This window comes from Trichoderma reesei (assembly GCF_000167675.1).
Source record: "Trichoderma reesei QM6a unplaced genomic scaffold TRIREscaffold_2, whole genome shotgun sequence".
Classification (NCBI taxonomy): Eukaryota; Fungi; Ascomycota; class Sordariomycetes; order Hypocreales; family Hypocreaceae; genus Trichoderma; species Trichoderma reesei.
Window position 1 is genome coordinate 195,465 of NW_006711149.1, and position 17,470 is coordinate 212,934.

Here is a 17,470-nt window from a genome sequence, read left to right on the forward strand (position 1 = left end):
GTGTCTGCAAGAAGAAGAAGAGGAAGAGGTCGGGTCGAGAGGGGAGATAAACACTGCACCAGGTCGTCACAAGGCCACGGCAGGTGGCAGCTGCAGAAGGTTAGGAAGAAGGCAGGAGGGGAGGAGGAAGGGGAGGAAGGGGAGGAAGGGGAGGAAGGGAAGGAAGAGCGGCCTTACTTATAGAGAGGTGTGGAGAGGGTTGGAGAGGAAAGAGGAAAGAAGAGGAAGAGGAAGGGAAAGAGAAAGAGGAAGAAGAGGGAAAGAGGAAGAGGAAGAGAGGGGAAAGAGGAAACAGAGCAGAGGCTGCCAGCTGGATAGGCTGCGTGCAGCTGCACAAGTGGAGAAGGGACGAAGGGGTAGAAGGGCCAGGTGCAGGCACAGCAGGCACGGCAGGCACAGCAGCTGCCAGCCGTAGTGCATCACTGTGGCTACCGGCATATGGAAGCTATGAGATTGTTTCATATTGTTCAGGCAGGTCGTCTCCTTGGCTGCTGCAGGTTGTTGATTGATGATGATGGTTCAGGCTGGCTACTGGCATGATCGAGGTAATCCCACATGGACAGGCAGGGCAACTCCTTTGGGTCCTCGGAGGCCTGCATAGTCTGGACGAACAGTCACTGATTATTACATGTTTGTCCAGCTTCTGAAAGCCTCGAGACCTGCAGGGACGCTCATTCGAAAAGGAGGAAATACTTCTGTCGTGGATGTATGCTCGACATGACGCTCACGCCACGAAGAGGATTTCGAGGGTGAAACTCTGACTAGACATGATATTTCGAGTAGTGATACTTGCTGCGATATAGGATACATGTATAGTAGATCTTATTGCATCTAGTATTTCTATGTGGATGTGATTCAGCTGTTATATGCACCTCTATCTGCTATCTATATATGGAACACTCCTGAGGAGCCTCACAGCCGACACAAGTAAACTGCCCATCTACCTTATGCATCGACATGGCCCTTCTGCTTCTCCCACGGCACGTCCATGATCTTGCCCGGATTCAAGATCCAACGCGGGTCAAGCGACCTCTTGATGGCGGCCATGACTCCCACCGTCTCGGAGCCAACCTCCCACAGCAAGCTCTCCTTCTTCCCCCATCCAACGCCGTGCTCTCCCGTGCAGGTGCCCTCCATCTCAATGGCCAGACGAACCATGTTCTTGACGCAGGCCTCGACCTTGGCACGCTCGCTCTCGTCCTGCTTGTTGTACATGATGCTCTCGTGGAAGTTGCCGTCGCCAATGTGGCCCAGAATGCTGGCAAACAATCCCAGTTCGTCCATCTCCTTCTTGCTGACCTCGATAATGTCCGCCAGTCGACTAAAAGGCACGGCCACGTCCGTGCTCCCTATCGAGAAGAATGGTTAGAGCCTCAAACGTGTCGATATCCAAATGCAAAACCAAGGCTGTAAACTTACAAACATCGTCGCCCTCCTTTCTCAGCGCCAGCATCGACCACAGAGACTCCTTTCTGGCAGACCAAAGCAGCTTTTGCTCCTTCTCATCTTTGGCGAATTCAAAGTTGCCCCCCTTGTTGGCTGCTGTAATCTTCTGCACCATCTCGACTTGCTCTTGGACTCCGGCTTTGGTGCCTGCGAATTTGAAGAAGAGCGTGGGCTTCTCAACCCAGACTCGGGGCGCCGTGAAGCCGCTGAGGTTGACGACTCGCATCTGGACCTCGTCCATGATCTCGAGACACTGCACCGGAATGGCAGCTTGCATGACGCTGGCGGCTGCTGATGCGGCGTGGCGAATGCTGGGAAAATTGACAACGGCCACAGATGTCTCTTGCGGAACAACGGCGAGCTTGAGTGTTGCTATAGTTGAGCCTTGTCAGCTTCCGATCTGGTGAGTTGGCTTCTCCGGGCTTTGGTATCCTTACCCTCAGTTACAATGCCCAGGGTGCCTTCGGAACCCACAAAGAGGCTGTTGAGATTGTATCCCGCAGACGACTTGCGAGGCCGTCTGCGCGTCTTGATGATCTGGCCATCGGAAAGGACAACGGTCAAATTGATGACCCAGTCCTTCATGGTGCCGTATCGAACCGCATTGGTCCCTGAGCAGTTGGTGCCAATCATGCCGCCAATCTTGGCAGTTGGGCCTGGGGCAAGTCAGCGGAGTGACAGAGAGAGAAGGAGATAGTTTGTATTGGTCGAGACAAACCGGGGTCGACTGGGAAGAAAAGACCGGTGCCCAACTTTGCGAGCTCAGCGTTCAGATCTTGCCACCCAACACTGGGCTGCACGACGACATCCATGTCGGCCTTGTTGACCTGAATGATGTTGTTCATGAAGGCAAAATCGATGCTGATGCCGCCATAAGGGGCAGAGAAGTTGCCCTCGAGACTGGTGCCTCCAGAGTAAGGGATGACTGGGACGCGGTGGCGGTGACAGACTCGCACGATGGTGGCAACCTGCTCGGTGTTTTGAGGATATGCCACGGCTACTGGGAGCTCGTCGGGGTTTACACTCGACCAGCTAGAGTAGCCGTGGGCAAGCAGGTCCTCTGGATCCGTGGAGATGATGTCTTTTTGGTTGCCGAGCTCCCATACGATGTCTGAGATGGCCTAGATGAATGTGATTCGGCTGGTTAGGGGGTGTATCTTGCAACGCTGGGTTTGTCTGACTCTAGTCCGGTCTGTGCTCTGAATATCTCAGAGTGGTATGTTGCTGTCTGGACTCACCTCCTGCATCTCGGCACGGCTGGCGAAGCCTATTTCCGCATCGTCATCGGCCACATGGGGAAGGCCTTCATGCCTCCGCTGCTCCGTTCTGTCATCGCCATCATCGCGCCTGTCCTCATAGATGCTGGTCCTGCTCTTGGTTGAAGTCTTATGCTTGGGAGAAACGAGGCTCGAGAGACCCCAGCCACCGATGCCTGCCACCGCCGCGATAGCTAAAACACCACCACTAGACCAGCCTGAGGATGTTCCGGGGGTGCTGCTAGAATGGGAACCTGAGTCGCTATTCGAGCCAGAGCTAGAACTCGTCGCTGTTGATGATGATGATGATGATGATGATGAAGCGAGCACTTTGGGGGTGACGCGATAGCCCCGGCAAAGGTAGGGAGCTCCTGCAGGTGTAGGTAGAGCTGCAGCTGCAGCCACAACAGGTCTGGCCAGGCCATGCAGCTTCACTCTGGACGCTCTGGTGTTGGCAGCAGTGGCCAACGAAAGGGACCGTGCCCGGATGAGAGGTCGAGCAGGCATCTTGAGTCTGTTACCTTTGGTTGGCTGTGGTGCCCCTAGGAATGCTGGTTACTCAAGGTGCAGATGGTGAGCGGCAGTTGGTCATGAGTTTGCATCCTACCTCTTTGTTGTCTTTCCTCAGTCACGGCAGAGCCTCAAAGAGCTACGGGCAACAGATTGCAGGCATTGGAGACGGAAAAAATCCAATTATGATGCGATTATTAAAATCCAGCGGTAAACCCTGGGCAGAGCACCTTGTACAGCCGAGGATCACAGCCTACTACCTACCTGCAAGCGACCCCGCTGCCAATCCCACCTCCTCTCTCTATTCTGCACTAGGTAGGTAATAAGACGACGATGTTTGTGTTACCAAGTCAACGAAAGCAACAAGCGTCAGCATACTAATGTATGCTTACTGATATGCCTCGATAGTATGTATATCTATTTGACAAGCGCATAAGTTAGGAGCTGTTGGTGACCATTTCGTAGGCGTGATGTGTTACTTTATGATCGAGTGGTACATATGATGGCCATGCATGAGCGTTGCGAGACATCAACCTGTTGACAGAGGACACAATTGACGGGCTGCATCCAACACGGCTCTCGGCATGCGTCTCTGGTCACCAATCATCACCAATATATGGGTCGAGGCAGCAACTCCGCACACGAAGCAGCGCCTAGCCGCGATATCCCCAGTCACCAAGTGCCAGTTGATGCGACGTGCTATGATGCTTCAATATTTGACAATCTCACGTACTGGAGGTTTTACCTATCGATGGTTGTGTTAATGAGATGCATGCATGTACTAGCAATGTACAGGACGTGTCAGTATGCGTGTGCTTCGCATGCAATGCAATCTGAGATTGCCGGAACTTCGAGCTGGTCAGGTAGCACAGCATAGGTACCGCAAACCATTTCAGAGCTGCAGAAGGCTTCGGAGAGGTTGCCGAGACCTAGCCGTGGCACCGAAACCGAGATGAAAAATTGGAGGACAAAAGAACATGAAATCGTTGCGGCAAGTTGATGAATGGGATGAAGGAAAACCCCTCTGTGAGCAAAGTATTGGTGGTCAAGAAGCACTACTACTAACGGGTGAAGACGACAGATTGTCACACTGGGGCAGGTGGCCCGTCCTCAAGACGGAAATAAGAAGAAGCCATCAAATCACCTACCTCAAGTGGCCTTTGACTTCGCAATCGGTTTGAAATTGAGCCGCGAAAGACAAGCAGTTACCAGGTCTTCGGGATGACGAACTACCGCTTGTGAGCCTCCATCAGCCCTAGGTGAATCTGAACCTATTTTGGCTCCTAAATGAGTTTGGATCATGACGGGTTCAGCCGCCAACCCTCTACTACTATGGGCGTTGTTATAATAGTATGACCTTGATATTCGGAGACTATTCGGCGTGTGTCTGCAATACAACCACTACCTTACCTTAATCCACAAGAAACCGGATACGGACAACGGACAAATGCAAGTGATGAGGCCCGCGTAAAGTGCCAGCATGGCCACTACGACAGAGCGAGCATAGCACGAAGCATGGCTTGCACCTCGGCGACGGCCTGTCGGGTTCCAAGACCCTTCCGTGAACATAGGGGACAAGGGGACGGGAGAGAAGAAGAAGGAAAGCAAGTGAAAGAGAGAGAGAGAGAGAGAGAGAGAGAGAGGCCAGGTCATCACGCCTCCAGCCGAGACTCGGAGACCCGCACAACCTCCGGTGTGATCCTCCGAGAGTACTGCGAGGTACCCCGCCATCAGGGTTCCAGCTGCTATGGAATACGGTTCTCACAAGTACTACTAGGTAGTAACCTACTATTTCCTGTAGAGAGACTCGGCTTTCTACTGAAAACCAGGATGCAGTTGATGTTGATCAGGACTTACTTGGGGCAGAGAAATTCCAAAGAGAGGGATTTCAGAGCTTACCAAGGATGGCCATTACTTGCAGGGATATCCGAGCTCAGCTTCAACTTCTGCTTCTTTCTGCTTCTTTCTCTTTGTGTGATCTCATCTGTCTGAGACACCACCTCATGCGCGACCCGCTAGGTCAACGACAACAAACTTGATCCTCAGCCGCACCCGCATCCAAGACATGATGATGGAAAAACATAGAGTCATATCATATCAATGCCTACCTACACCCTTTCTGCATCTACATACTCCGTACACTCCCCACCATCTATCGTGGCCACGGGATGGCAATATTTCAGCCCCAATACTAGTACCTACTTTACGACAAGTAGTAGCAGCAGCAGCAGCAGCAGCTCTACAGTATGCAAGGGGTAACCGGCCATCTCCTTGCAGCACCAACTTGCTAGTACTAAACCGAGGGCTTGTTCTCCCGCCGAGGTCCGCATCGCGCCATGCCTTGTCAAATTCCAAATAGGACCACAACCGGCCGCCATTACTACCTAGGTACCTACTGCATCATCGCCGGCGGAAGGACCCGTCAATATATCGGTATTAGCAGGCGATACCACACCCCAGCAGCTACCTTAGTACCTACCTAAGGTAGTGCATAGTGCTGCTAATGTACATGTAGGTTGGTAGGCACTTCACTTTGCAGCAGGTGGAATGTCTACCTAGCAGGTATGCCGTGGGGACTCGCAGGTATCCAGCATGTGTCCATAGCAGGTGGGTATGTGGGTGGGAGCCTTACTCGAGCATACATACTACTACGTCCTGCACGTCCGTCATTGATATGCATATATATTGCCTGCCGGCAAGCATCCAAACTAGATTCTCTTTCTTTTTCGATACTCACTCACCAACCTACACGATCTAATCCACACATCCTCTTTCACTCAAGGTATATATATTCAACAACCTGTGGTATGGCTGCTTCTCCCCCACCTCTCCCTCTAGACTGTCTTCAATCAACTTTTCCTGCCCAGTCTTCTTCAACCACCCCTCCAATTGACATACACACAACGTTACTGACAATTCATCTTGTTCTCAAATTGCTTCAGCTTCACAAATACACTCAGATATCTCATATCAACCGCGTCAACCCACCACAATGTCTGTCCTCGAAGTCGGCGACTCTTTCCCGGACAACGTGTCCTTCACCTACATTCCCTTTACTCCCGAGAGCAAGGACATTACCAGCTGCGGCATCCCCATCAAGTACAACGCCAGCGAGGGTAAGGCTCTACATACCTGTTGACTCTTTGTCAATCATGCCTGCTAATCATGTTTCCGATTTCAACCAAAACAGAGGTCAAGAACAAAAAGGTCGTCATCGTGGCCGTGCCCGGCGCCTTCACGCCCACCTGCCAGGCCAGCCACCTGCCCGGCTTCATCCAGAACATTGACGCCCTCAAGGCCAAGGGCGTTGACCAGGTTATCGTGATTGCCTCCAACGACCCGTACGTCATGTCCGCCTGGGGCAAGGCCAACTACACCAAGGACGACTTCATCGTGAGTTTCCACCCCGGCTTGTCTTGCCATGTTGGTTTGCTTGCCTACTTGTTTGCTTCCTCGTCCAAACCCCCCCAATGGATATCCTTTGTTATTTTTTTTTTCTTTACCCCTCCTTGAGACAGGGTGCTCATTCTCTTCCACTCCTCTCTTGATTTCCTCTCTGTGGGACAATTAGCTAATACAAGAGCGATAAAAATTCTGTTCGAATCCAGATCTTCGCTTCGGACTCGGAACTTGCTTTCAGCAAGGCCATTGGCTGGACCCAGGGCGATCGAACTGCCCGATATGCCATCGCCGTCGACCACGGCAAGGTTGTCTATGCCGCCAAGGAGACGGAGAGAGGCGTCGACGTCTCGGGAGCCGAGGCCGTCCTGGCCAAGCTGTAAAAAGCCTGTTTTTCTTTCTAAATCCTTGTCCCTGTTATGAAAAGGGAAAAGGAAAACAGTAAAAGAAAAGAAAGGAAAGGATGAAAAAAACGGACACTTGCGGAGAATGAGGTGTTTTCTGGGTAGGTATTCAAGGGTATCATCATCGAGGGACTAGATAGATAGCGCCATTGAGGAGTCTAATGATTTCATTCGCACTGGTTGCTTCCGGAGCCGCTTCTGGATTCGTATTCGCTTTGGTGAGGTTGCGGTGACGTTGATGGCGAGAGAAAGAGATAGACATCCATTGTCATGGAGGCAAATTAGAGACATACAAGACGCTCATTGGGATGGGCAAGAGACGAAAGACGGTCTTTGTGATGAAGAAGAAGAAGAGAATCAAAGGAATATCGAGATCATATAGACCGACTCGTTTCGAAAGAATTCGGCAGCATCACATCGGAAAGAGGGTCCCCAAGTCTCACGCTCGGCCTGTATCATGACTTTGACGGGCTTGTTTTGTGTTGTTTGTTTCGCAGCAACAGGTCCCATACACGTAAACCCATTGCACCGGTATGTCATTTGCTCAACTACCAATGCACCCTATGGCATTCCATGCACCCGATATGTGTAGAAGAACCGGCCGGAAAGAGACAAGAACCACAGACTCCAGACGTTGTTTCATTTTGCTCATCCGCTGCGCTGCACACACACAACCATCGTCCCGTCATCCGTCGCCGCCATCGGATGCCCAAATTTTATACCCCTTTCGTCCTCCAACGCGCGCCTTCAACTTCAAGACGCTTAGCGGGATCGGGCAGCAACCTTAACCTGCGCACCCTTGGCGCCCTGCTTGCTCACGTTTCGCTGGGTCTGGCCCTTGGCGGCGGTGGCAGCGTTCTTGGCCTTCTCGGCCTTCTTGGCAGCCTGGGCAGCGGCCTTCTTCTCCTTGTCCTGTCGGATGGCCTCGGCGCGGGCGGCAGATCGGGCCTCGGGGCGCATAGACCGGCGCTCCTTGATGACCTCGAGGGAAGCACCAACGATGGCTCGCTGGGACTTGACGGCACGGCGAGTGCGCTTCTTGGCAACCTCCTGCAAAGGGTGTCAGCTGCTGTCCATGTTGCTCTGTTCCTCTCCCAGGTGCTCTCGCGCGCGATGGGCATGTAGAGGCGAGGTCGTTGGTGTAGATGCATCTGCATGTCGACATGTCGAGGCATGAACAAGCCAGAGCTCCATTGACCCGCATCCCTCTCTCTCTCTCAACATTGCCTCCATCGTCGCGTCGGGGAAGGGAAAAGGCGGCTGTTCGTTTGATCATCGTACCTCAGAGATACCCTTGCGGTGCTGTCGTCGGTACAGGACCGTCCAGGCAATGCGACGGGGGTTCTTTCGCTGGAGGAAAAGTGACTCGGACTTGCCGTTCACAAATCGGAACACCTTGCTGTCGCCACGGACATAGATCTTACCCTGTTGAGGAGAAGAAAAGAGCAGTTAGCAGCCGTAGAGTATGAGCGGTCTTGACGTTTGCTTGGCTTGATTTCCGCCCCCAAAGAGTGAGAGCAGTATGCGAGCAGAGATCCCCTTTCGATATGTGGTAAATGGTGTTTCCTCCCAATGCCGTCATGCAGCGTTCTGCCCGTTCGTCCTCCCATCGTGATTCCATCCATCACGTATCCCTCGTCGATGCCCTCCCGTCTCTTCGGTCGTCGTATAATCGTTCCCAGTTCATCATTCCCCTCCCATGACGTCGCATATCCCCCAAGCTCCAAGTCCAACAGGGCAGAAACCAAGCAAAAGCGAGGACGAGAGAAGGGCAGCAGCGTACCTTTCCAGGGTAGATCCTCTGGCCGGAAAAGCTGTCTTCGTAGGTACGCATCTTGCCGCGTTGTGTGGGTTGTTGGCGACAAGGTGTATCGTCGGGATTTGGCGTTTGAGCAGAAAAATGATGGTGAGCAGCCGGGTCGCTGGGATAGGTTCAATTTCACGAATTGGTCGCTGTGTGGTCAAAATGACTAAGCCGGGCCTAGGGCAGGCGTTTGTGCGCGCCAAAATCTCGGCAAGTGGGTAGCGCACGTGACTTTGCTCATGCCGCCCATTGGTGGGGGTTTTTGGGAGCAGAGCAGAGCAGCAGAGACCAGAGACAAGCAGCAGAAAGGGACGGCGGTACGGATACGGATACCAGAACTCCAATTGCCTGATTCGGCGCCTCCAATTTATCCCTCCGAAATGTCCTGCGATGCTTCGACTTACAAGTACTACCTAGGTATACGCACTCCATTATAATACTAAGCTGACGAGGACCAAACCTTGTTGTATCGCATAATAATGGACTCATAACCACTAGGACAAACGTATGACCTACTCAATCAGATAAATGACGTCTCGCGCAAATCTCATTGCGCGCACCGTCATCAGCCAGTTCGATAAGCTCCCGTCGAAAAGAAAGCCCTGTGTTCGCGACAATGGCCTCAACGAATGGGTGCCCCTGAGCGGCATCGTTGCCGAAAGCAATGGGGTTTTGACCTGCCTAGCACTAGCGTGAGCTTGATCTGAAGTTTCCACAATCATTTGAAGTTGCCCAACCCGTTCTAACATGACAAGTATAGGACGGGCATGAAATGCCTCCCGGCGTCAAAGCTCACCGAGGCCAAGGGCGTGGCCATCCATGACTGGCATGCTGAGATTCTCGCTATTCGAACATTCAACCGGTTCCTGCTGGATGAGTGTCAGACTCTCGTTGAAAGTCTGAACAATGAGCATGAGAGCATCCTCCAGAGACATGATTCTAAGGATGATGTCGATCCAACAAGCAGACGATGCACGAGACCCTTCAAAGTAAAGGAGGATGTGAAGCTTCACATGTATTGCTCCGAAGCTCCGTGTAAGTTTTTCAAATTATCCTGGATGCGGTCTTCTGAATGCCTTGATGAAAGGATCGTATAGCTCATTATCAACGTTAGGTGGAGATGCCAGCATGGAACTCATCATGGCCGCTCAAGCAGACGCCTCACCATGGCAGCTCCCAACTCCTCCAAAGCCAGTATCAGCCAGCACGTCTACAAGCCTGGAAGCAGACTCTACAGCTCAGCTTCCCGGACGAGCGTACTTCTCCCAGCTGGGCATCGTTCGCCGCAAACCCGCCCGCGGCGACGCTCCGCCCACCCTGTCCAAATCCTGCTCAGACAAGATCGCCCTGAGGCAGTGCACATCGCTTCTCTCATCACTAGCCTCGCTCTTTGTCGACCCAGCAAACGCCTACATCGACACCCTTGTTCTCCCAGAGTCGCAGTACTCCGCCGCTGCGTGTGAGCGGGCCTTTTCGCCCACGGGCAGAATGAAGGCCGTGGCTGACAGGCAGTGGCCCGGCGGGTACGCTTTCAGGCCGTTCAAGGTCGAGGCCACGGACGTCGAGTTTGCCTTTTCCAAGAGGGCGGTTCAGGCTCACTCCGAGGCCATCTCGGCGAGCAATCTTGCGGCAACGTGGTCGGCCTCTGGCTTTGAGGAGTCGATTCTGGGGGGCGTGCTTCAGGGGAGGAAGCAGTTTGCCGTGAGGGGCGCAAGCAAGTCCTCCAGACGACAGATGTGGATGAAGTCGAAGCAGCTCTCTGAGGGCCTCTCGGCTGCCGCTCCTACTCCTGGGTCGGACAGTAATGCTGAAAACGTCCCCGATACGGATCGTCATCGAGCACTCCAAGAGTATCTCTCATCAGCAAGTAGCTACCAGGACATCAAAGATGGGCGTTTGTTGACTGATAGGAGGCACGTCAAGGCTCAAGCTCGAGAGCTTGCGCTCAAGGGCTGGATCCAGAACGAAGGAGACGCCGACTTTGGCATAGCATAGCAGATAATCAAAACGATGCCTGTTCGGGGCAGCACTGCAGGCAGTAGAGCTTCACGTCGTTCCGGGTATCAGAGGTTGGTCATTTTTTTTTCTTCATTGTATCCGGATACAGATTGGCCTCTTTGTACAAACCCCTTGCTCCCCCTCATCCCTTGTTTTGGCGTCCATCATGACAAAAACTGACGTTGCCGCAATTCCCTATCCCACGCTCAAATGTGCACAATCCGGTGGGTATGAGCGTACCCGAAATCATGATGGTAATGATAACAAAAACACCAATTGGCAACACGCAGAAATCCTGCCCAAGGAGAAAAGAGAGTGTCCATTTCTTGTCCTCTCCGTCCCGACCAGTCCCTCGGCTCGTGAAAACCAATTCGTCGTCGTCCCGCTGCTCGGAGGTTGTAACGTAACGACAGCTAAAGAAGAAGAAAGAAAAGAAAGGAAAAGGATAGTCGAAAAAACCCAGACATGCATGCCCCCCCGCCGCCAGAGATAATCACTTTCAGCTCTCAGTTTTGCATCCGGTTACAAAATACATGCCTTTGTTATTTTTGCTTTTTCTCTTTTTTTTTCTTCTCTTTCTCTGTTTTTGCAAGGTTCAAAACAGAACCTTACTCGACCTTGCTCTCAAAGTTCTCGCCTTCGACCAGGTCGGGGATCTCGTCGTCATCCTCGCCCTTCTCGGCCTTCTGCATGTTCTGGTAGCTCTCGGCGAGCTTGCGCAGGGAAGCCAGGGAGTCGGGGCCGAGCTGGTTGAGGATGCCGGGGACGAGCTCGGTGAGCTCCTTGTCCTCACCGTTGCCGTAGATGGCGAAGGTGTTGGACTGGACGGCGGCGTGGACTGCGAACAAAGAACCAGGTCAGCATCTCGTCGCTATGCGATTGTGTCGTCGTTTGCTTTTGCTTATTTGTGTGGGTTATTGGGGTGGCACAGCCGGAGGCTGCTTGTGACGGAATATGACAAGGGAGGGGAACGTACCCTTAGGAGCGGCGAAGTGGATGACGTTGCCGTCGGACTTGAACATGTTGACCTCCTCGATGGCCTGGATGGGCTGGGTGTTGAGCTTCTTCAGGTTGGCCTGGAGCTTCTTGTCATCGTTGTTGGAACGGGCGGGCGCGCGCTTAACCGGTCTTCGGGGGGTTCCCTTTCCACTGCACGGCGCAACACGTCAGTTGATCAGTTCGTCATCGGATCAGGTTGGTTCGCAAGCATTCTATCGAATTTCGAAGCGTAGTGGGATTTTTCGCGAGCAATTCTGTGAGGAGGGGCTGGTGGAGGAGGGGGGGGTTGCGATGGTGGTGGTTGGTAATTGGCGACGACGTAATTAAACATACCCTGCGAAGAGACGAGGCGTTAGATGACGGTTCCGATATCAAACAACAACAGAGATGCATAGATGAGTGCATCAATTCAATCATAACACGTACCGATTCGGCCGGCCTGGCCAAGCTTCTTGAGGCGCTCCTGGACGTCGGACATGATGCTGGTGTGTTGTGCGGAAGGTTGACCGAACTAGGGGTGGGAAATGCGGGGGGGGTTGAGGTCGAGGAGCTACATTTTTCAATTTCGCCTTGACATCAGTTTCTCTCATTTGCCATTGTATTTCGCCGCACCAGGGCTTCGAGCTTGGGCGGGGGTGGAAAGGGCCGGCAGAAGAGCCCCTCACAAAATTCGAAGATAAACTCGACGTACCGGAGGTTTGAGCTTCGAAAAAAAGGGGGGTCAGAGCTGGTCTCTGTCGGTTTGTTCTGGTCGTCTCGCCGTCGGCTTTCGTTCGAGTATGAGCAATGGTTCAAGCGGCAAGAGTAGGTTTTGTGCGTGCCAAGACTTTTTTGCGCGCCGCGGATTATCTGTTTAGCCGAGCGCTCTTCGTAACGATGCCCTCATCGCTCAACCTGATGCTTACCTACCTACCTATGTACTAACCTACCTACCTACCTGGCCTTACTTGCTACGCCAAATTATTGCAGCTGCGATGAATTTCGCCGAATCTTGCCTTAATCTCGTGACTCACTGCCTGAACTTGTCTGATGCTTCTATTCGAATCAGTATGCTTTCAAAATGAGACGCTCTCAGGATTCCTGTTTTAAGACTACCTTACTATCCGCAGTTGACTTAGACTACGCTATTACCATCTTCGGGGCTGTCATAGCTGAGCTAAGCAAGAGCTGCGCAACAACATAGGAAGCTCCTGATACCTCTAGGTACGAAAAGACATGCAGACTGCACGCACACATGTATATGTATAGAATTGAGGAATCAGCTGCCCGTCAAGTCTCGTTCAATACTCAGTAACATGGTGTCCATCAAGCACATCCATCCTGATGCGAAATATACAGTCGCAGCAAGGTCAGGAGCATTAATGAAAACTGTTTAATAGAGATGTCAGGGGTATATTCAGTTTGACACATCTAACCAACGTGCTGTAGTAATCATCGTAAAAAGAGAGCATTTCATCATCTCACATCATACCTAAGGAACGATCATCATTTTTCACACAGCAAAACCCCTCCCTGTTACAATCTTCAACCACCTACCTACCGCCCTAACCCCCTAACCCACGATTTACCAGCTAGTCGGCCCAATACCAGGACCGCTGGTTGGCGCAGCCCTCAAGACGGCCGCGCCCTGGGCATCCAGGTTGTTGTTGATCACAGTGTTTCCCCACCAGTCGGGGAAGGTGGCATTGCCCAGGCCCAGGCTCAACCCGACAAGGACCGTGCAGAGAGCAGTCCCGATGTCGAGAGCACCAGACAGGACGTAGTTGTACTGAGTCCACCAGCCAAGCCAGCGTCTTCGGACCCACCAGTTGAAGATGAGGCCGACAATGCACCACTGGGCGAGATACCAGGTAGTCGCCGGAGGGATCATGCCGGCAGCTCCAAACAGCGCAGGGAAGACAACGTAGCGCAGCATAGAGCGAGGGTAGCGGCGGGCAAGGATCCACTGGATCAAGGGGCACAGGAAGCCAATCAACCAGAACCAGTTGGTCCAAGAGTATCTAAGATTCAACAGTCAGCCCATATTCTCTTCTTTTGCTGCCTTCATACTCCTTCTCTCGGAGCGTGAAACCCAAAACACTTACAATTGGCCAGCACCAAACACCAGCTTGGGACCAATCACACCCCAGATCACGCTGGCGTTGTAAAAGGTACGAGCATTGGGGCAAGTAAGTCCCTGAGGCTGGTCAGGGGTGCAGATGCCATCGATATTGCCAAGCAAAAAGTTGTAGGCAGCAATTTGCACAATCGAGAGCCAGATGACAGCAAACGCCTGAGCGCCAAACATGCTGCGGGGAGGGATCTTCATGTAGTGACCGACTTTCATGTCAGACACATACGTGAGGCCGTTGTAGGTCATCATGTAACCCCAGGACTTGAACAGCATCATGGCCACGGGGCGGCCCGGAAGCATGTAGCCGAATATCATCTCGGTAATGATGTTGAGACCGGTTTGCTGGTTTGTAATGGCTTGAACCATGCCCACGGGGATAAAGAAGAAGAGACCAATGATAATACACAAGATGAAAGCCCAAGCAGGAAGATGCGTTGGCCATGCCAACGAAGCAGCCATGCCGAGTCCAAACGAACCAGCGAAGATGCTTATGAACCACCACTCAGGTGCTTCACGATACTTCTGCATGAGTTTCATGTGAATATCAGGTTCCTCAGATCGTGAGTCGACTGATCGACGCCACACATCAGGGCCATAGAACAGGGCAATGTGTGTAATGGTCGAGATCAGACCAGCAAAGCCCATGCCGTAGGACAGCGAGAAGGCAGGGCCCAGCAGAATTGGGGAATACTCCCTATAGGCCGTCAGGTTGACGGTATAGTCGGGGTTGAGGATGCGGCTCGTGTTGTAGGGCTGAGCGTAGTGGTCAAAGTTCTGGTTGGCACTTAGGGGGAGATAGCGGTAGAACTCGGGACCCGCATAGGCAAGGCCAATGATTCCGAGAAGCATCACGAAGATGCCGGCCGCAACGTTGGCAATGGCGAAAGCCGGGGTCTGGAGAGGAGAGAGCAGGAAACCCGAGATGATCGACCAATCAAAAGAGATGGGCAGTAAACCGAGGCCAGTATTGCCACCGAAGACCATGTTAATCGCGACATTGTCTGGGGCACACCAGACGGGAAACATGAAGAGCTGAAGGAACTGGGCAATGACTTGAGGAACCCATTCCCAGCAAAAGGTGCCGGCGGCGACGATGAGGAAGAAGCTGTATCGACCAATCTTCCAGCCGTTGGTCATGGCGGGGTCAGCGGCAGAATGGTCATGCAGAGAGTACATGACGGTGGTGGTGATGAGCACAGCCGGCCAGACCATGGACGAGGGCCAGACGAGAAACCGTCGAGCAACGCCGGCGACACCGAAGCCCATGGCTTGCGTGGATAGGATGAGGAGAATCTGGAAGCCCCAGCCGAGCTTCTGGTCGTAGAAGATCTCCTGAGCCAACAGGATGTCGATAGCATAGGAAGCAGCAGTTCCGGCGGCCGTCATCATGGTGATGATGGTGTGTTCCTTGACGTTGAACGGACCGGGATTGAGCTCGAACTTGTGGCCAAAAATAGTGAATGTGTAGTTGGGCATAACACGAGCCCAGAAGCAACCAACCCTACAACGTCGTCGGTCAGTGATTGTCGCCTTTCGCTTGGACGAAGACAGCAGCTTACGGATAAGAAACCAACTGCACGACGGTAGACGTGATGGTGATGGGGGCACGGCGAAGGGTGAGCAGGATGTTGCAGGCGGCCACAATTGTGCACATGACGGCGCCAATGACCCAAGCTCGGATGGTGTCGACCGGCATATCCTCATCTGTAGGGGGCACCTGGATTCACGTTTGTGTGAGTCGAATGGCAACAAAGGGGACAGAGATGCTATGCAAAGCGGCGTAATGGAGGGCATACCGAAGCGCGAACTTCCGGGTAAGGAGAGTCCTCTTGGATAAGAGACTCGTCAATGGCCGCCTCCTTCTCGACATTGCCTGAGGCCAAGGCCTCGTCGATGTTGTCGAGCTTGTCGATGTCGAGGAAGGGATCCCATCGATGCTGCTTCCTGAAGTTGCGGAGCTCAGACTCGACGTTGTGAGACTCCACGGGAAGGACCTCGGCGCCGGAGGTCACAGCCTCGGCCTCGACGCGAGCGTCACTCTTGCCAAATCTAAAGCCCATCTTGGATGCTGTGCGTGTTACCACTGCAGTCAACCGTGGCGGTGGTCTTTGAGCAGCAGCTAAAGACGAGAAGAGCTGATGGGCCTTGAAGAGAAAGGAGGGAGCTTCGAACGGGGAGGGGAGAGGCCCGGGGTGTTTATACCACCACGGCCGCCTCGTCCTCCTCCTCCTCCTCCAACACCACCCAGTCTTCTCCGGCTATGATCGCCTTCCAAGGTTACAACACCATTGTCTGTGCTGTGTCTTGCTGAGATGGGTGCTAACCGGCTGCGGGGGGGCCGTCGTCCCCTTGCAAACATACAACAAGCCATGTAGTATTACACTTGTGGCTGCATCTTCCCTCTCTGGTTTGTTTCCCCGATCTGCCGCTCGTCAACCGGAGGTCGTCCTGTCCGGAGGAGGGACCCTTTGCAAATGGAGAAGGCGCCTGACAACGATGGTTGCGGCCAACCTCTCGGACTAGGGCCTCGGGGGCTAGTCCGCCATCAGGCAAGGGAGGCTCTGATTGGAGTCTGGAGAATGGGGGCGACAGGCCCTCAAGGGCGGTTGACAATGTCGGACAGAGCTTTTCGTGCCAGGATGGCGTGCGACTTTGCTGAAAGTCGCCCCATGAGAGGCAGCGGCCATGGTGGTACCGTTTGTGAGTCCGGTAGACATTGGTCGTCCATCAGCCCGCCTTGGTCTCAATGGGCTCTAGTGCTGGGTTTAGCCGTGCATGGTGAGCGCACAAGAGGCCCATTGCCAAGGCTCGCCCTCTCCAAAAGGTCCCTCTGTTGTGAGACAACGTGGCGATAGTCCCTCCGTTTAGAAGCACAAATGCTCCGAACCCCAGCGATAGGTTTGCGGCTCGCGACAGAGTGTGCCCACCTGCCCGATGCGGTCCTGCTCTGCCGCGGGACGTAAACCGCCCACAATCACCCTTGGTGCCGCGCCATGCGACCAGGGGGGTGGCCGCTTGCATATCAGCGAGCTATTTCCTGAATGGTGGTCCGTCGCTCTACTGTATTCCTGGGTGGCCATTTGCCATTCCAGCTCTCTTGTCAAAAGGTCCCCCCCTCAGCAACAAAGGCCCTTTTGAGCGGCGCAACGGCCAGCGTTGGCTGGGACAGGTGAAGCCTCGCCCTCTGGCGTCCTTGGTTCCTCGGCTAGTGGATAGATTTCGTCTTGTCTAGTGGCGAATGGCTGGCTCTCTCCAGACTAACAGGGCCGAAGAAGCTGCAAGTCAGAGATATGGAATAGGAACAGGGAAAGAGGGAAAACGACATACAGAGACGAGCCAGCCGAGGACAAGGATCTGTCCGCCGCAAGCTTGAGTAGGGATGGGGCCTCAAGTTGATGCTCAAGATGGATGATACGAGTGGCACTCTTACCCCAGGAGAGGCCCAATAAGCCGGGTATGAGTGGTCGGGTTCAAGGCTGTTGCCAAGCGATGCTAAGTACATACGGTGCCTTATCGCCAGACATCCATGAGAAGAATCCTA

At 53.3% G+C, this 17,470-nt stretch overlaps 6 protein-coding genes across 6 annotated transcripts; 2 read left to right on the forward strand and 4 right to left on the reverse strand.

Annotated features, from left to right (window-relative positions):
• Positions 1 to 945: 945 nt before the first annotated feature.
• TRIREDRAFT_55161 (uncharacterized protein) lies at positions 946 to 2,567 on the reverse strand (the record flags this gene model as incomplete). Its single annotated transcript, XM_006962218.1, has 4 exons — positions 946 to 1,349; positions 1,420 to 1,818; positions 1,884 to 2,102; positions 2,165 to 2,567. Coding segments are annotated over 4 exons (1,425 nt in total), but the record flags the coding sequence as incomplete, so codon positions are not given.
• Positions 2,568 to 6,204: 3,637 nt separating this feature from the next.
• On the forward strand, positions 6,205 to 6,994 carry TRIREDRAFT_55351 (uncharacterized protein; the record flags this gene model as incomplete). Its single annotated transcript, XM_006962011.1, has 3 exons — positions 6,205 to 6,328; positions 6,403 to 6,605; positions 6,821 to 6,994. 3 exons carry the CDS (start codon positions 6,205 to 6,207, stop codon positions 6,992 to 6,994), a joined length of 501 nt encoding a protein of 166 aa, XP_006962073.1.
• Positions 6,995 to 7,499: 505 nt separating this feature from the next.
• On the reverse strand, positions 7,500 to 8,894 carry rpl24 (60S ribosomal protein L24). Its single transcript, XM_006962219.1, has 3 exons — positions 8,799 to 8,894; positions 8,297 to 8,440; positions 7,500 to 8,065 (listed from the first exon to the last, which is right to left on the reverse strand). The coding sequence occupies exons 1-3, from the start codon at positions 8,847 to 8,849 to the stop codon at positions 7,778 to 7,780; spliced, it is 483 nt and encodes a 160-aa protein (XP_006962281.1). The 5' UTR covers positions 8,850 to 8,894; the 3' UTR covers positions 7,500 to 7,777.
• A 453-nt stretch (positions 8,895 to 9,347) lies between these two features.
• TRIREDRAFT_55213 (tRNA-specific adenosine deaminase) lies at positions 9,348 to 10,814 on the forward strand (the record flags this gene model as incomplete). The annotated part of the gene is made up of 4 exons (XM_006962012.1): positions 9,348 to 9,511; positions 9,580 to 9,854; positions 9,934 to 10,620; positions 10,669 to 10,814. The coding sequence occupies 4 exons, from the start codon at positions 9,348 to 9,350 to the stop codon at positions 10,812 to 10,814; spliced, it is 1,272 nt and encodes a 423-aa protein (XP_006962074.1).
• Positions 10,815 to 11,425: 611 nt separating this feature from the next.
• TRIREDRAFT_55552 (uncharacterized protein) lies at positions 11,426 to 12,294 on the reverse strand (the record flags this gene model as incomplete). Its single annotated transcript, XM_006962220.1, has 3 exons — positions 11,426 to 11,655; positions 11,794 to 11,966; positions 12,239 to 12,294. The coding sequence occupies 3 exons, from the start codon at positions 12,292 to 12,294 to the stop codon at positions 11,426 to 11,428; spliced, it is 459 nt and encodes a 152-aa protein (XP_006962282.1).
• An 896-nt stretch (positions 12,295 to 13,190) lies between these two features.
• Positions 13,191 to 16,031, reverse strand: TRIREDRAFT_120017 (uncharacterized protein). The gene is made up of 4 exons (XM_006962221.1): positions 15,726 to 16,031; positions 15,489 to 15,646; positions 13,901 to 15,430; positions 13,191 to 13,816 (listed from the first exon to the last, which is right to left on the reverse strand). The coding sequence occupies exons 1-4, from the start codon at positions 15,987 to 15,989 to the stop codon at positions 13,381 to 13,383; spliced, it is 2,388 nt and encodes a 795-aa protein (XP_006962283.1). The 5' UTR covers positions 15,990 to 16,031; the 3' UTR covers positions 13,191 to 13,380.
• Positions 16,032 to 17,470: the final 1,439 nt, after the last annotated feature.

Excerpts from the sequence above, each read along its gene's own strand:
- TRIREDRAFT_120017 (XM_006962221.1), bottom strand. The coding sequence starts at position 15,989 with ATGGGCTTTAGATTTGGCAAGAGTGACGCTCGCGTCGAGGCCGAGGCT. Across the intron at positions 15,431-15,488 it reads GTGCAGTTGGTTTCTTATCC|GGTTGGTTGCTTCTGGGCTC; the intron begins GTAAGCTGCTGT and ends ACGACGTTGTAG. Across the intron at positions 13,817-13,900 it reads GTGTTTGGTGCTGGCCAATT|ATACTCTTGGACCAACTGGT; the intron begins GTAAGTGTTTTG and ends GTTGAATCTTAG.
- rpl24 (XM_006962219.1), bottom strand. The coding sequence starts at position 8,849 with ATGCGTACCTACGAAGACAGCTTTTCCGGCCAGAGGATCTACCCTGGA. Across the intron at positions 8,441-8,798 it reads AGAGGATCTACCCTGGAAAG|GGTAAGATCTATGTCCGTGG; the intron begins GTACGCTGCTGC and ends TCTCCTCAACAG. Across the intron at positions 8,066-8,296 it reads ACCGCAAGGGTATCTCTGAG|GAGGTTGCCAAGAAGCGCAC; the intron begins GTACGATGATCA and ends CACCCTTTGCAG.